Source organism: Ranitomeya imitator, chromosome 2 (assembly GCF_032444005.1).
Source record: "Ranitomeya imitator isolate aRanImi1 chromosome 2, aRanImi1.pri, whole genome shotgun sequence".
Lineage (NCBI taxonomy): Eukaryota > Metazoa > Chordata > Amphibia > Anura > Dendrobatidae > Ranitomeya > Ranitomeya imitator.
Genome location: NC_091283.1, coordinates 514,918,318 through 514,933,863, shown reverse-complemented (window position 1 = coordinate 514,933,863; position 15,546 = coordinate 514,918,318). Strand labels below are relative to the sequence as shown.

Here is a 15,546-nt window from a genome sequence, read left to right as displayed (position 1 = left end):
CTGACTGAGCGCCGGCCAGCCGTAAAGTACAGCACAGCGGTGACGTCACCGCTGTACTTTACGGCCGGCGCTCAGTCAGTGCGGGAATCTGAAGGCGAGGGACATGACCAGACACTGGGAATGTAAGTATGTAGTTTTTTTTTTTTACATTTACAACGGTAACCAGGGTAAACATCGGGTTACTAAGAGCGGCCCTGCGCTTAGTAACCCGATGTTTACCCTGGTTACCCGGGGACTTCGGGATTGTTGGTTGCTGGAGAGCTGTCTGTGTGACAGCTCTCCAGCGACCAAACAGTGACGCTGCAGCGATCGACATCGTTGTCGGTATCGCTGCAGCGTCGCTTAGTGTGACGGTACCTTAAGGTGACATCATGCCAGACATAGAGATAAGAGGGCTGTTATTCTGCCACATATCTCTCTGAATGCAAATGTGGATTGTCCAAATAATCAGAGAATGTCTGTACAAAATGTAATTGTGCCACACAATCTAATGACTACTGATATTACACTCACCTGTGACCACATCATTAGGCTTAAACACAAATTACCATTGGTTGGCAGCACGGCCTCACTTATAATAAAAATGCTGATAATAATGGAAAGTGTTTTGTACAAACGAATAAAGAAAAAAAAAATATTTGTCCACAACCCTCCTAGTAAGGGTGCAGTCAAATGGCCATATAAATCAGTGCACGGACTGGCCGGCGGCTCTCCCGACCCAAACGTGACAGCTGAATAGAAATATAAGAAGCCGTCACGCTCAGGTCGGGAGAGACGCCGGTCAGTTCATGCATCTATACGGCTGTCTGACTGCGCCCTATTCGTAACAAATAAAAGTAATTAAAAAAGGCAAGTAATTAAAAAAGCACCTATTCTATTAATCAGTGCTCGGAACTGGAAGCTTATTAAAGTACATTTAAAAAAAAAAAACCTTCGGCAAACGTCACACTTCTGACTTTTACAGTCCGAGTATAGGCCGCGATGTCCAGACTGGCCCGAATCAGAGTACATGCCGCGATGTCCAGACTGGCCCAAATCCAACACCCTCAAGTAACAAGTCGCATTGCAACTTTTCTATGATTTGACTTTTTTTGGGATGGGGGAGGAATTTACAGCAAAAAAATTACAACTCTAAAATATCATCCAGACAGAAAACCGCGGACGAGTTGCATAAATGTGTTTAGTTGTGCGACTTGTCTGAAAACTGCTGTCGTATGACATGTCACTGTGTAGCCCAGTTTTAAGCCCCTGAAAGGCAACATTTCGGGATAGGCAACATTTTGGACATGACTGCCTATCGTTTTCTTATGGAAATTCAACAGCGAGGACATTTTGAAATCTGCAGCATGTCAGTATCTATGGCTGACTTTCACCACAGTTATCGGGGCTTTTAGGCTATGTGCACACGTTGAGGAATTTCCACGGTAATTCTGCAACTCCCTGTCACGGGAAATATACATGTGGAATTGGCATGCGTATTCCCGCTAAACACTAGCGTTTTACAAGTGTAATTAGCTTGCAGAATACTAGCGTTTTCCAAGTGATCTGTAGCATCGCTTGGAAAACTGATTGACAGGTTGGTCACACTTGTCAAACATAGTGTTTGACAAGTGTGACCAACTTTTTACTATTGATGCTGCCTATGCAGCATCAATAGTAAAAATATATAATGTTAAAAAAAATAAAAAATCATGATATTCTCACCTTCCGGCGTCCCCTGCAGCCTTCCCGCTCCTCGCAATGCTCCCGTTCCCAGTAATGCCTTGCGACAATGACTCCAGATGACGTAGCATCACGAGAAACCGCTGCATCATCACAGGTCATTGTCGCAAGTCATCACTAGGAATGGGGGCTGCTGGAAGCATTGCTAAGGCCAGGCCTGGATCCGGGGTCCGCCGGAAGGTGAGTATATAACTATTTTTTATTTTAATTCTTTTTTAAGGGCCTGGAGGAGAGTCTCCTCTCCTCCACTCTGGGTACCATCCGCACATGATCCGCTTATTTTGCGCATGGTGGGCATAGCCCCATGCGGGAAATAAGCGGATCAATGCATTCCTATGTGTGCGGAATCGCTGCGATTCTGCACAAAGAATGAACATGCTGCGTATTTTTCAGCGATGCGATTCCGCCGCGGAAAAATACGCAGCATTAGCACAGCATTGCGGAATCCCATTGAATTCAATGGGTTGTTTTGTGTATGCGTTTTTGTGGTGAAAAAAAATGAGGCAAAACACATACAATCCGCAATGTGTGCACATTAATGTAAAAGGATGAAATCCTCAGTAAATCTTCTAGTTATAAATGCGGATTTAAGTGCGGATTCAGCATGTGCATCAACCCTAGAAGTAATGTTTTTGTGCACTTACAGTGATTCCATAGCGCTTGCAGCTGCTGTAATACTGTTCTCGCTGCTCCGCGGCCCCCTGCACACACTCCTCGGCCCGGCGCTCACACTCCACAACAAGCTGCTGACACCGGGCTATCTGTTTCTTTAACCCAGGGATCTCATAGCTCACATTGCGCATCAGCAGGCTGCCACTCTCCGCTAGAAAGGACAGGAAACACGATAATCACAAACTTCACAGTCATATACACCAGAGGGTTAAATCCCATCCTCCCTCCATATGAAAATTTATAATGATAAGTAATGATTAATGATTCCCAATGTTATAACTCGAGCATGTATGTTTGACCACTTCACTGCTGGTTTCTTGTACATTCTAACACCCCCCATACACCCTGGACCAATGTTGGACGAACCCGCCGATATTGACGGATTCGGCCGACACACCAATGTGATTGGGAGACCAAATTATTGTCAGGGAAGAGATCAATCCGCCTTGTCAAATGTTGGATTGCCGATTGCTTTGTTCCCCTGAGGATAAGCTGCCGTCAGACATATCTGGTGGTGGTTTTCTCATAGAGAACACAGGAGCGCTCTATGAGCATGTGATTGGGAGGGCTGGTCAATATGGCTGACAGCCAAATGATCGGCCAAAGCACTGTTTTGTCCAAAAGTCATTTCAAGTGTATGGCAAACTCTACACCGTTTATGTATGGAAGCTGCACACTGATTAGGCGGACGCACATTGATTAGGCAGACGCACAATGCCGGCTTTCATCGTGTAATTTAATACAGACATAGTGTCACATTTTCCAATTTACAACTTTGTTCAGTTCATGTTACCGTGTGGTACTGAAGCTTATTCAGGAGTCAGACAGTGATCAATCAGTTTTTATCTGGTGCGGCCCTGACCCCAAAGGGCCCTGCAGATCAGCAGAATAAAAGGGCTCCAATAATGTTAACATAGGTACAGCGACTTTTCTGTACGGCTGCTACTGCAGATCAGTCCCACTGATGGGAATTTAAGGTTCATATATAGATACATAAATGTAGGCAATAGTTGAATATGAAGAATACACCACAGTGCCCCATAACAAAGATGGAAGCAGAGCAGTTCATCTTTACAGCTCCTTATTACGCCAGCTGCACCCTATGACTATGCCCTTGCCTAGGAGCACCCCATCAAGCACAGGAAGACCACAGCGGGTCAAAATTTGGGCATCACTATAAACCTTAATTATTATTATGTATTTAAACCAGTTATTTTAACAAAAATAAAATACAGGAACAGTGAAAATGTCAAATTTCAAGGCTGATCCTTCTGTCCGGTGGAGGCTCTCTCATACAGAACAAAATAAGGTTTGGACAAATATTCCTGTGCATGAAGGACTTCGGACACATAGCCGTCAGCTGAATGATCATTTGACAGTCATCTAATGTGTACAGGGGCCTTCAAAAAATAGCCAGTTCCTATACTTAGTATCACCCACAATGTGCAGTCTTCAGCGAGAGTTTTATGATAATAGTCATGGTTTTCAATATGTGTCCTATATTTGTAACACTCACCCAGATAGGAATTATCAGCCTGGTATAGAGAGATCACTTCTTGCCAATCCTGAAAATAAAAAGATATATAGGAATGTCGTAGATGTGTTGCAGATATCTTATTAATGAAATGCTGTTCATTTAACACATTAAGGCTTATTTCTGAGATCTCATTTATACTGGTCACTCCTGAGGAAGCTCGTGCGAAACGCACATTGGAGCCTGGGGCAGCGGCAGCATCTCCACCATGAACTTGGGTCAGTAACTTTTTTCATCACTTATTCTTAATGCCTCAAACTTGTGTTTGTGATATTTCTCTATCACAGTTTTTTTAAGTTACCATTCCTATCTGTACATACCCCTTCGTAATATATTTGTATATTAGATGAAGTGCACTAACTTGTATAATACTGATGATAAATATGGTTCACGGTGTTCATGTTCTTCTGCCTCTAGATTTTAATATAGTCCTTTACAATGTTTGTCTTGTACCTGCTTTTTAGCTTGACAATTGGTGTTCCAACAATAAAAGTAAAGAATTTGCAATTTGGGGGTATTTATTGATTATTCAAGGCAGTCCTCTAGGTTTTATAGTAGTTTGCCTGCCTGAATTAGAGCTTAATTGTACCTTTATATGCTTTGTATTTTTGATTAGGGTGATATTCCTTCTCTTACAGGTTTCATGTCATAAATGTGTAAGATGGGAAAATCTTATTAATGAAATGATACTCATTTAACACATTAGTTTATTTCGGAGACCCCATTTATACTGCAGCACCCCCTGTAAAGTGTTCTCCATGTAATGTAACTGAGATTCCTGTTCACCTACGTGTAACATTTGTCCAGTGTAATAAAGCACTGGGATATTAGCAAAGCATTGTACAATGCCTAACATGTATAGAATTACTGCCCTGGATGTGTAAGGTGAGCGATATAGCCCCAGAAGCCGAGAAACAAGTGGCAGACAGTGATTTGGCTACATGGAAACCACATGCAAATACAGCACAGTATGGCCGACGCAGATTAGCTGCAGACTAGAAATAACACCAGACGGTGACTACATACACAAGGCGGGCCGTTCTAGCCTTGCCGTGATGGAAATCAGCTATCAGACGTTCTGGTGGACTTGTGGTGGGCTTACAAAACACATTCATTCTGGAGACACTGTAGTGGGGAGGGAGACAGGAGCTGCCATAACCATTCAGACTACCACAGACCCCCATTATCTATGCTGTGGTAAATCACTGCTCTCTGCCAATAGATTCGAAACAGTTTTTGGTACCGACTAATATATAATACATAACATAAGCAGTTTCTATCAGGACTCTGAGTTGGAGCTGCAGGGCGCTCAGCGTGGGACGTCAAATGATGCGAAAGTTTACGTAGTATTATATTAATCAGTTAATAGCAAGTCATTATCCACACCACACATCAGAAGCTCTTTTCTTATTCCATCGGATAAGCAGAGCAGATTACCCCAGCCCAAACCTGCAAGTTGCTTTTAATATGGAGATTCAGTAATCTTCTAGGCGACCATATAACGTAAGGAGGCCTACGTCTTGCAACACACATTACAACCTACTGATGGCAGCCAACCATCTAAGGGTGTTTTCACATTGCGTTTAGGCACTCGTTCAGTGGCTACATCAAAGCTTACATCCACAAAACGGGACCTCGACATATGTGCCGTTGGGTCGATAGAGCGATGAACGGTGTCTATAGACTAGAACGGTGTCGATAGAGTGAATGTGCACTCTGCCGTGCATCACTTTCAGGCGCCTGAGGTGGACACTCATACATAGTAGACTGTGTCTGGGTGTCGGTCTCCAGTAGGTGTATGCAGAGCAGAGTGCACATTCGCTGTACTGACACCATTATAGTCTATGGCCCTGTCGGCGTAAACATCCGAATCCCGTTTGCAGGTGGTTCGGATATAAACCACGATGGGGCCACCTAACGAGTGCCTAGACGCAATGTGAAAGCACTTTAGGCCAGTCTCACACGTCCAGATAATTCTGGTACCGGAAAAATCGGTACCGGAATTATTCGTGTCCGTGTGTCCATGTGCTTACCGTGAACATCAGTGTGGCACACGTGCGGCAGCCGTGTGCCGCCCGTGTGCCAACTGGGTACCACACGGACCGTGCAGGAGACAGCGCTACAAGTAAGCGCTGTCCCCTGCATCTGGTGCTGAAGCCGCCATTCATATCTTTTCTCCAGCAGCGTTCGCTAGAGAGAAGATATGAAAAATCCTTTTTTTTTTTTTCGTGTTTAAAATAAAGATCCCTGTCATCACCCCCCTCCCACCCCCTGTGCGCCCGGCCGCTGTTACTAAAATACTCACCCGGCTCCCTCGAAGCGTCCTCTCATTGATTTCAATGTGTCTACGTGAGTCAGTGTCTCCGGTACAGGAGGAAACTGTCACCTCACGTACCGGAGCCACTGATGTGTGAAACCGGCCTTAATGTGTATAAGGGCCTCCTGAAGGCAGATAAGAGAATAATCAGGCAATTAGATTACTATATGTTCAGTCCTGTTGGTTTCAGAGGAGATAGACCTTGACCTGAGGCGGAGAGCTATTTAGGTAGGAAGATTATTGTGAATAAATGTTGCTAGGAGCATTCATTTTACAATAATCATGCAGTGTTAACAGGCTGCTGATCACCCGACGAACGAGGAAACAGCTTGTTCATCTTGCGAAATGATATTTTTTGCTGCACAATTCTCGGCAATGCATCTGTGTAAACAGGACTCACGCTGCCAGAACAATAGCAGCCTATACGAACAGAGTGATCTATTACACATTGTTCAATGCGCTTCTGAAAAGAGGTCTGTCTATCTATACAGGCTATAAAACGACCACTGATTGGTGAATATTTATTGGGATGGAAGCTCTGTTGCAAAAAAATAAATCACATAATATAGCAATATGTATGCCCTTAATAATATACTGCTGTGACTAGGCCAGCGCTGTGTTCAGTGACAGCCTCTCACTCGGCAAGCCTTCACTGACCTCCGCACGTACTCTTAAAACAAGTGTTGAGAATCTTGCACAAGGGCAGTAGAAAAGTGCTCTTCGCTGAAGATGTGCACATTGGCGCATCTGGACACAAGCCCCTCCATCTTCTGCCACCTTACAGGAAAGAGTGCCATGAAGACGGTGGCTTGTTGAGTTGGGGGGGGGGGGAGGCATTACTTAAAAGCATCGCAGACCGAGGACATACGCACTAGTGTATTACATCTATAATCTTAGGCCTACGTGGACAACCCTTTTAAATGACAAAGACCAAGTTCTGTTTTGTTCATTTGAAGAACCAAGATGACAATGGCTTTATGGCATAAAGGGGTAGTCTGTCTCTGCATCAAGTGAGCAGGGTCAATGACATTATGACCCCACACACCCGCAAAGACATGTGCACGATTTGCAGCAATCATGCATACGACCTATTTAAACGGGACAAGTTCATGATACCTGTTGATGATGAACAAGTCTCAGGAGGTGCTTGGCGGTAACGAAAAGAATGGCACCAAATGAACCCCTTTATTTCTACAAAGGAACGTTTCCCCCTATATGTCTTATTCGTACGCATCTATAGTTTCCTACCTTCATTCTCTGAGATGAATATCTTCCAAACAGGTTTCTGGTCGCAGCTTCTGTTCCCTTTAATATCTCAACAATCTTTAAGCAGTGGAAGTAGTTAATATCTGGAACGATTGAAAAATATAATACCATCTATAAATCCACATTCTGCATTCTCTTAGAGAAGCCCTGGCATCACGACAAGCCTTCTTCATCATCACTATATCTCCCAGCCAGTAAATAGCACTGGGCACAACTGCGACTGATCACACCATGCACACGTGCAGACTTACTATCGCATTTGCGTCTTTTTGTCAGTTTTTAATAGCACCGTAATCTTCTTTTAGTTTGTAAAGTCTATTTTCTCCCTACTTGTTCACCTGTTTTCTATATTCCTCTTGGTGGGTTGTGTTTGGCGTTTTCAGCTGATTCAACAATTGCAACTTTTTATCAAATTTTTGCGCAAATGTACTGCAGTCGGTCTCTAAAGTGATTTTATATACGCCTGATTTTTTATTTTTTTTATTTATGGAAATTGTTGTGACATTTTGGTGGACCATGCAGCTTTTTAGGCTAAAAAGTAGAAATAAAATGATAAAAAGTGTGGCATTTTAAAAACTTTGGCGAAAAAAATGTTAGCGAATATGACAAGGCAAAAAAAAATAGAAAGATTGGCTTTAAATATAAAGCAAACAATTATTTTTTTTAAAATGAAATTTGTATGACATTTTAGGCGTCAGCAAGCGGCTGACATTGTTTAATAATTAAGCTAAGTTTAACTGCCACTAATTTGAGATTTTTTTTATTTTTAATCACCCTCAGGGTGATACCACGTTGCGTCTGGCTGCATGTGTCTGAAACGTCGCAATCTGTGATGCTGACACGCCACATGAATTTGGCCATTGGGCATCATCATGGGTGGCGATTCGGCGGCATGCAGTATCACCCTTAGGTCAGTTTCACATATCCGATATTCACGGACTGAGTACAGACTGCCATGTTGGAACCGCCAATGGCTCCCCTGACCCAAAGTCAACAGCCTAAGACGGATGTATGAGGCTAGAGACAAGAGACCCACAGCCGGCCCGGACATTGCAATCTGTACTCAGGCCGGTCGTGTGAAACCAGTGGAAAACCCGTTTCATGATCAGCTCCGTGTTGGTCAGGTGTATAAATGATTCATTATCTCGGCATATGGCAGTATTCCCAGCATCTCACATGTTCCTGAAAGGAGATTCCGGATATCCTCATGTTCTGGCATGTCCTGAAGTGCTTGATTCACCTTCTCCCTAATCTGCAGTACCTTACTCTGCCATTTCAGGACGCAGTGTCTGCGATCGACCAACCAATCTGTGAGGGGACACAATGACAAGCAGCGATCACTGAAGGTCATTTATACTTTATAATGCTTTTCATATGTCAGCAACTTTTTTTTTATTTCACATCTGCAAAAAATGTTGATAGGCCTTGGTCTTTCTTCAACCTAAGTAACTATTTTCCAGTTTCATCTGTTTTTGGTTCCCAAGCAGCTCCCAGCAAACAGTCAGTGACAATGTGAACAAGGCTTTAGGGTGAGGCCACACATTGAGGGTCTTTTTCAGGTCTTTGGTTGTAGATAAAAAGTTTGGATTTAGAAAAGAGGAGAAATAGGATCCATCCTTCATACTTTATCTCATATTATGCTTCATACATACCTGGTTTTGGTCTCAAAATTGCTTCAGAAAACCTGAGTGTGCAGCCTCACCTGAAACCCCAAATCAGATTGGCGTACATATTCTAACTGTGAATTTCATGGACTGGACACATACCCATTATAAGCTAAGTAGTGGCTTATTCCCCCCACAACTACCCAGAATTCTGACAAAATTCCACAGTTTTACCACCATTTTGCAAAAATGTAACGTTTTGCCCAAGATGTTGCAGCCTTCGCTCCCCCGCACACATACGAAATCTGGTGGCGAGCAGGACCCTGGTCCGGCAGCCATGTCAGGAGTCCGTGGCCACGCTGTATGTCACCTCCTACCTATCAGACTCCCCATTCTGATTAGTAGGCCCAGCGAGACATCATACATGCGTCACACAGCATCGGTATAATCTACAAATACCCAAAGGCAACGGGTGGCTCTTGTCTGGTGGCCACTGACTATAAACTTGGCTGCTGGACTTGGGTCCTGCGAACAGATTTGCTCATCTGTAAAATCTGGCCATCAGTATGGAGCATTATGTATAAAGATATATAAGCCCCTTATTTTAGATTTTACTAAGAATTGGTGCAAATCGATTTGTTGATCCGGATCAGCATCAATGTCAGTAATCAGTGGCCGCTGCAAGGTTAGCCCTGAGAATCACCTCTTACCTCCCACAATCAGAGACTCTTCAATTGATTAGTTGACCTGGCGTGGTTACATGTGCATCTAGCCACAACGATGACAGGCTAACTAATCAAAAGAGGAGCCACAGATGCCGGAAGGTAGGAGGAGGATCACAGGACTCCTGTCCAGCAGCCGCAGATTACTGATGAGACTAATGGACCAGGTCCTGCAGATGGTTTCGCACCAGCACTAGTCCTACTCGTTGAGGCATACATTATTTCTAGACCTATTCCATCTTTGACTTGATTTCTGGAAAATACCCTGACAAACAAGTACTCACCCAGCAATTTGCTGGTCTGGATGTCAATGGGCACATTTTGTAGGTCCTATAAGGCAATAAAAAAGAATAACATAAAATAAAGTAGCTTCTTAATATGTGGGCCATATAAAGTTACCATATAAAGTCATTCAGTAGAAGACCCTGACACCCACTTGCTGCCCGCACACTTTCCATATCTGGGGCCAAGACACTCATGTGTTTTCATGAACAACTTCAAGAATTAATTTTACATTAGATGGTGGGCCCGTCCCGCTTAGCCAATGTAATTCTAATGCATATTGTCACTTTTACCCAGGTAAGATCTCAAACATTAGACAATATTATCCAGGATATAAAAAAATATTATAATAGCAGGACATATGCAAAAATAAAAAAATGACATACTCACCTGCTAAATACCCAGTCGCAGGAGTGGTCCTTGCTGGTCTTTCACCTGTCCTGCAGGGATGAGGAGCCTCCGCGGTGATTCCAGTATGTACACCATGTGTCATGTATAGTTGAAACCAGAAGTTTACATACCTACATTATATAAAAAGGCAAACATGCATGTTTTTCTCAATATCTGACATGTGTCCTTTTATATAGTGTATGTAAACTGGTTTCAACTGCATGTACATAGCAGTGTTAGTGGTCAGTGGCAGGGAAATTACCAGGTGACAAAGTAATTTTTTCATTTTAGTACATTTTTATATTCTGGAAAACCCTGTAAGTCCCAGTGAATCCCCATATCACAGTCCATACACGCAATGACCAGAACTTACATGCCCACATAGATATACGTTCGGATCAGGAGAACTGCAGTCACTCCTGGCATTGTAGTCTGTATACAGACCATGAAATATGGTGTCTGAACCTGACCCAACTGCAACAACTGGATGGGAAAATGCCTGTACTAGCTATATTAAAATCAGACAAAATTGCAGTAAATTAGGATTTTTAGAACCACAAATAGCCCAGATTCGATAGAAATAATTACCGTAACTGTGGCGAGGAACCATGGAGTCTCTTTGATACACACAGCCTTTATAATTATTACTGTACAACAGTCTTACTTCCAGGGTGCAGAATATACATAAATAGTTTGCTGAATATACAATCATTTATTAATGTGTAGCAAGCTAATACACAGTCAAGTATAACTAACCACAGCAAAATGTGACAGACAGGAGCAAGGACTAACCACGGCCAAGTGCCAGACAGGCACGAGGACTAACCACGGCCCAGTGCCAGACAAACACGAGGACTAACCACGGCCCAGTGCCAGACAGGAGCGAGGACCAACCACGGCCCAGTGCCAGACAGGAGCGAGGACCAACCACGGCCCAGTGCCAGACAGGAGCGAGGACTAACCACGGCCCAGTGCCAGACAGGAGCGAGGACTAACCACGGCCCAGTGCCAGACAGGAGCGAGGACTAACCACGGCCCAGTGCCAGACAGGAGCGAGGACTAACCACGGCCCAGTGCCAGACAGGAGCGAGGACTAACCACGGCCCAGTGCCAGACAGGAGCGAGGACTAACCACGGCCCAGTGCCAGACAGGAGCGAGGACTAACCACGGCCCAGTGCCAGACAGGAGCGAGGACTAACCACGGCCCAGTGCCAGACAGGAGCGAGGACTAACCACGGCCCAGTGCCAGACAGGAGCGAGGACTAACCACAGCCAACTGCCAGACAGGAGCGAGGACTAACCACGGCCCAGTGCCAGACAGGAGCGAGGACTAACCACGGCCCAGTGCCAGACAGGAGCGAGGACTAACGACAGCCCAGTGCCAGACAGGAGCGAGGACTAACCACGGCCCAGTGCCAGACAGGAGCGAGGACTAACCACGGCCCAGTGCCAGACAGGAGCGAGGACTAACCACGGCCCAGTGCCAGACAGGAGCGAGGACTAACCACGGCCCAGTGCCAGACAGGAGCGAGGACTAACCACGGCCCAGTGCCAGACAGGAGCGAGGACTAACGACAGCCCAGTGCCAGACAGGAGCGAGGACTAACCACGGCCCAGTGCCAGACAGGAGCGAGGACTAACCACGGCCCAGTGCCAGACAGGAGCGAGGACTAACCACGGCCCAGTGCCAGACAGGAGCGAGGACTAACCACGGCCCAGTGCCAGACAGGAGCGAGGACTAACCACAGCCAACTGCCAGACAGAAGCGAGGACTAACCACGGCCCAGTGCCAGACAGGAGCGAGGACTAACCACAGCAAAATGTGCCAGACAGGAGCAAGGACTAACCACAGCAAAATGTGCCAGACAGGAGCAAGGACTAACCACAGCAAAATGTGCCAGATAGGAGCAAGGACTAACGACAGCCAAGTGCCAGACAGGAACGAGGACTAACGACAGCCAAGTGCCAGACAGGAGCGAGGACTAACGGCAGCCAAGTGCCAGACAGGAGCGAGGACTAACCACAGCAAAATGTGCCAGACAAGAGCAAGGACTAACCACAGCAAAATGTGCCAGACAGGAGCAAGGACTAACCACAGCAAAATGTGCCAGACAGGAGCGAGGACTAACGACAGCCAAGTGCCAGACAGGAGCGAGGACTAACGACAGCCAAGTGCCAGACAGGAGTGAGGACTAACCACAGCCCGGTACCAGATAGGAGCGAGGACTAACCACGGCACAATGCCAGACAGGAGCGAGGACTAACCAGGGCCCAGTGCCAGACAGAAGCAAGGACTAACCACGGCCAAGTGCCAGACGTGAGTGAGGAACCTGTCTGTGATAGCTGACAATCTACTTCTAGGACTATTACATAATTGAAGTGGCTGCCAATACAATCTTCCTCCTCCTTGTATCATTGGATAAGACCTATATAATATATGGGGTCACCTGTATATTTGTTCTAGGTTTTCTTCATCTGGAAACAGTTTTTAAACCCGGAGGGAAACTAATGGCAGAACTCACCATATACTTTTCGGATCAATAATGGAACCAGATGAAATATTGCATGCAGCTTTTTATTAATACAGATATGGACCCTGGACCAGAGTACAACTAGTCATGAACATAAAATATCTGGCCAGGCACAGGTGATACTTGTGAGCCTAGTCTAATTAGGTAGAGAAGCCATTCAGGGGTTAGGGACAGCTGCGTAATAGAACACAGCTGCATCCATCAGTCCATAGACACTGATTTTCTGCAATGACTATTCTCTGCAGTATGCTGGTAATGATCAACGGAGGACTTGGGCAGAGGTGGTGTAAATCCACTTGCAGGACCCAGTCCATCAGTCAGGTGAGTAATGTATGGCTACTGGACGGGAGTCCGGAGAAACGCCGCTCTTACATCCCGGCTCTTCTGTTGATTAGCCAGCCTGTGTTACATCGCAACGGTGAATACAGAGGTTGTCCACTACTTTAGCATTGACGGCCTATCCTCAGGCTAGGTCATCAATGTCTCATCGATTGGGGTCTGACACCCCCACCCATCAGCTGTTATCGGTGATGGCGCCTGCCAGCCAAGAGTTCTCACTTGCGTAGCTGGCCATCTTCCGATAGTGGCCGAGGCTTGGTCAATTGGAGGATGTGCAGTAGCAAGCCTCGGCCACTATCGGAAGACAGAGAAGCTCCGCATGTATTTCCGGCCTGTCGCCGACATCGATAACTGCCGATTGGCGGGGGTGCCAGGTCCCAATCGACCAGTAATTGATGATGACCTGTCCTGAGGATAGGTAATTAATGCTAAAGTAGTGGACAACGTCTTTAATTAAAAGAGGAGCTATGGATGGGATCAGGTAAGAGGCGGCGGTCCTCCAGGCTTCCGTATAGCGGCCACAGGCTACTGACCTCGATGGACCAGGTCCTGCAAATCGACTTGCACCATCTCTTTGTCCCCCCATAGCAAGGAGTGCCAGCAGAGGGGCCTTGTGACCACTGGAACCTTGATAATGGCCACGGACTTGTCGTCGTTTGGATACCTCTATGATTCCCTGGGTGTATGGCAATAACAGGGGCCACACATTCAGCAATCCCCCAGTGTATCCTGACAGCAGCATGTTTAGGTCATGTCCCATGCATCATCCTCACATCTATATCCGTCCTAACAGAAGTCTAGGACCGCAGCTGTACTGGATCTACAGGTGACAGCCACCAGTGCATGCTGGGACTTGTAGTTCTAGAACAGATGCAGCGCCAGGGGTTTGCCTACACCCTGATTCACAAGACGCTGCACGGTTAATGACTCTGCACCATAAACCGACGATCTGCGAACACACAGCGCTCCCGGACAGACCTGCATCCCGGCTCCGGTGACTCTTAGGACACGTGTACCCGACACACTGCTCTCCACCAATCACTGTTAGCTTGCCGCGAATAGTCTCCGCCCATACATGGATTACACCAATGACAGAAGGGCTGATAACGCGCGAGAACGGGAAAACGTTGTCATGGCCAAGCTGTAGGTGCAGGAAGTAGCACTAGGGGGCAGCAGAAACATCCTGGATGCGCCACTTCCTATATTATATAGCCCATGAGATGTCGCTACGTATCGCAGTGAGTTGGTTGCTGCGACAGACAGGGCGAGCAGATAACCAGCACAGCTTCCGTACACTTTTGGGGTATTTTTTTTTTTTTTTTTGGGTGGGAAAGAAAGAGGGTTCGGGGCTATTGTCACTATGTTCTGGGGGCTGTTTCTTGTATCCTGACATTTTTGACTACTTTTTCTTTGTTTCGTTTGTATTGACGCAGGTGAATACACAGAATTCCGTCATATACCAGACTCCGCTGCAACAGATGTGCAGTTCACACTGATCCGGATCCGCACGCAGATTAGCCCCATTCGTTTTGTGTCCATGCTGCGTGTTTCAGAACCATGTCATGCCCTGGCCACGAGGGTCAGCAGTGATTTACATCATGTGGGAAAACCTGCACATTAACCATGCCCTACTCTGTCCGCTGCAAATCACGCCTTAAGGCTTATTGCCTATCTGGTGCAGGCCCGGACTGGCCCACAGGAGAACAGGAGAATCCTCCGGTGGGCCCCCACTCTCTTATATCAGCAGTACTTTGCACTATATACATGAATCACTATGTACAGACACAGGCAGCATCTTATTCATTGACAATCTACCCAGTTCATGGTTATATAAATTTGTGATTGACAATAATGTCACATTTCATGTAACTGAAAAGTGGGGCCCTGGAGTTTGTTAGTTTAGCAAGCAAAAATCTGAATGTACCGTTCTAGACAAAACTGACCAATATAAACCAACAACTTAGCAAAGCCAGCCACTAAATTCTAAAACTTAACATTTAATATGTATATCTCTAAAAAAAATATTTTAAAATCACACTTTGGTGCTCATGTTTAACAGTGCACTAGACAAAAGATTTGGTTTGATCTCACCCAATCACTGCGTCTCTCCTTGCTGTAAACTTCTGTGCTTGTTGAAGGCACAATATGGGGGGGAGAGTTAAGTTT

At 45.6% G+C, this 15,546-nt stretch overlaps 1 protein-coding gene across 2 annotated transcripts in view; it reads right to left on the bottom strand.

Annotated features, from left to right (window-relative positions):
- Positions 1 to 14,541, bottom strand: part of CDK5RAP3 (CDK5 regulatory subunit associated protein 3) — a 30,395-nt gene extending 15,854 nt beyond the window's left edge. The window contains exons 1-6 of one of the 2 annotated variants that reach the window (XM_069751735.1): positions 14,359 to 14,541; positions 10,122 to 10,167; positions 8,688 to 8,819; positions 7,494 to 7,594; positions 3,911 to 3,959; positions 2,367 to 2,545 (exon numbers count right to left, since the gene is read on the bottom strand). In XM_069751735.1, coding sequence (XP_069607836.1) covers positions 2,367 to 2,545; positions 3,911 to 3,959; positions 7,494 to 7,594; positions 8,688 to 8,819; positions 10,122 to 10,167; positions 14,359 to 14,364 — 513 coding nt within the window. In that variant the 5' untranslated portion in view covers positions 14,365 to 14,541. Of the gene's footprint in view, positions 1 to 2,366; positions 2,546 to 3,910; positions 3,960 to 7,493; positions 7,595 to 8,687; positions 8,820 to 10,121; positions 10,168 to 14,315; positions 14,335 to 14,358 lie in introns of those variants that run through there. The other variant, XM_069751736.1, reaches the window with a different exon arrangement.
- Positions 14,542 to 15,546: the final 1,005 nt, after the last annotated feature.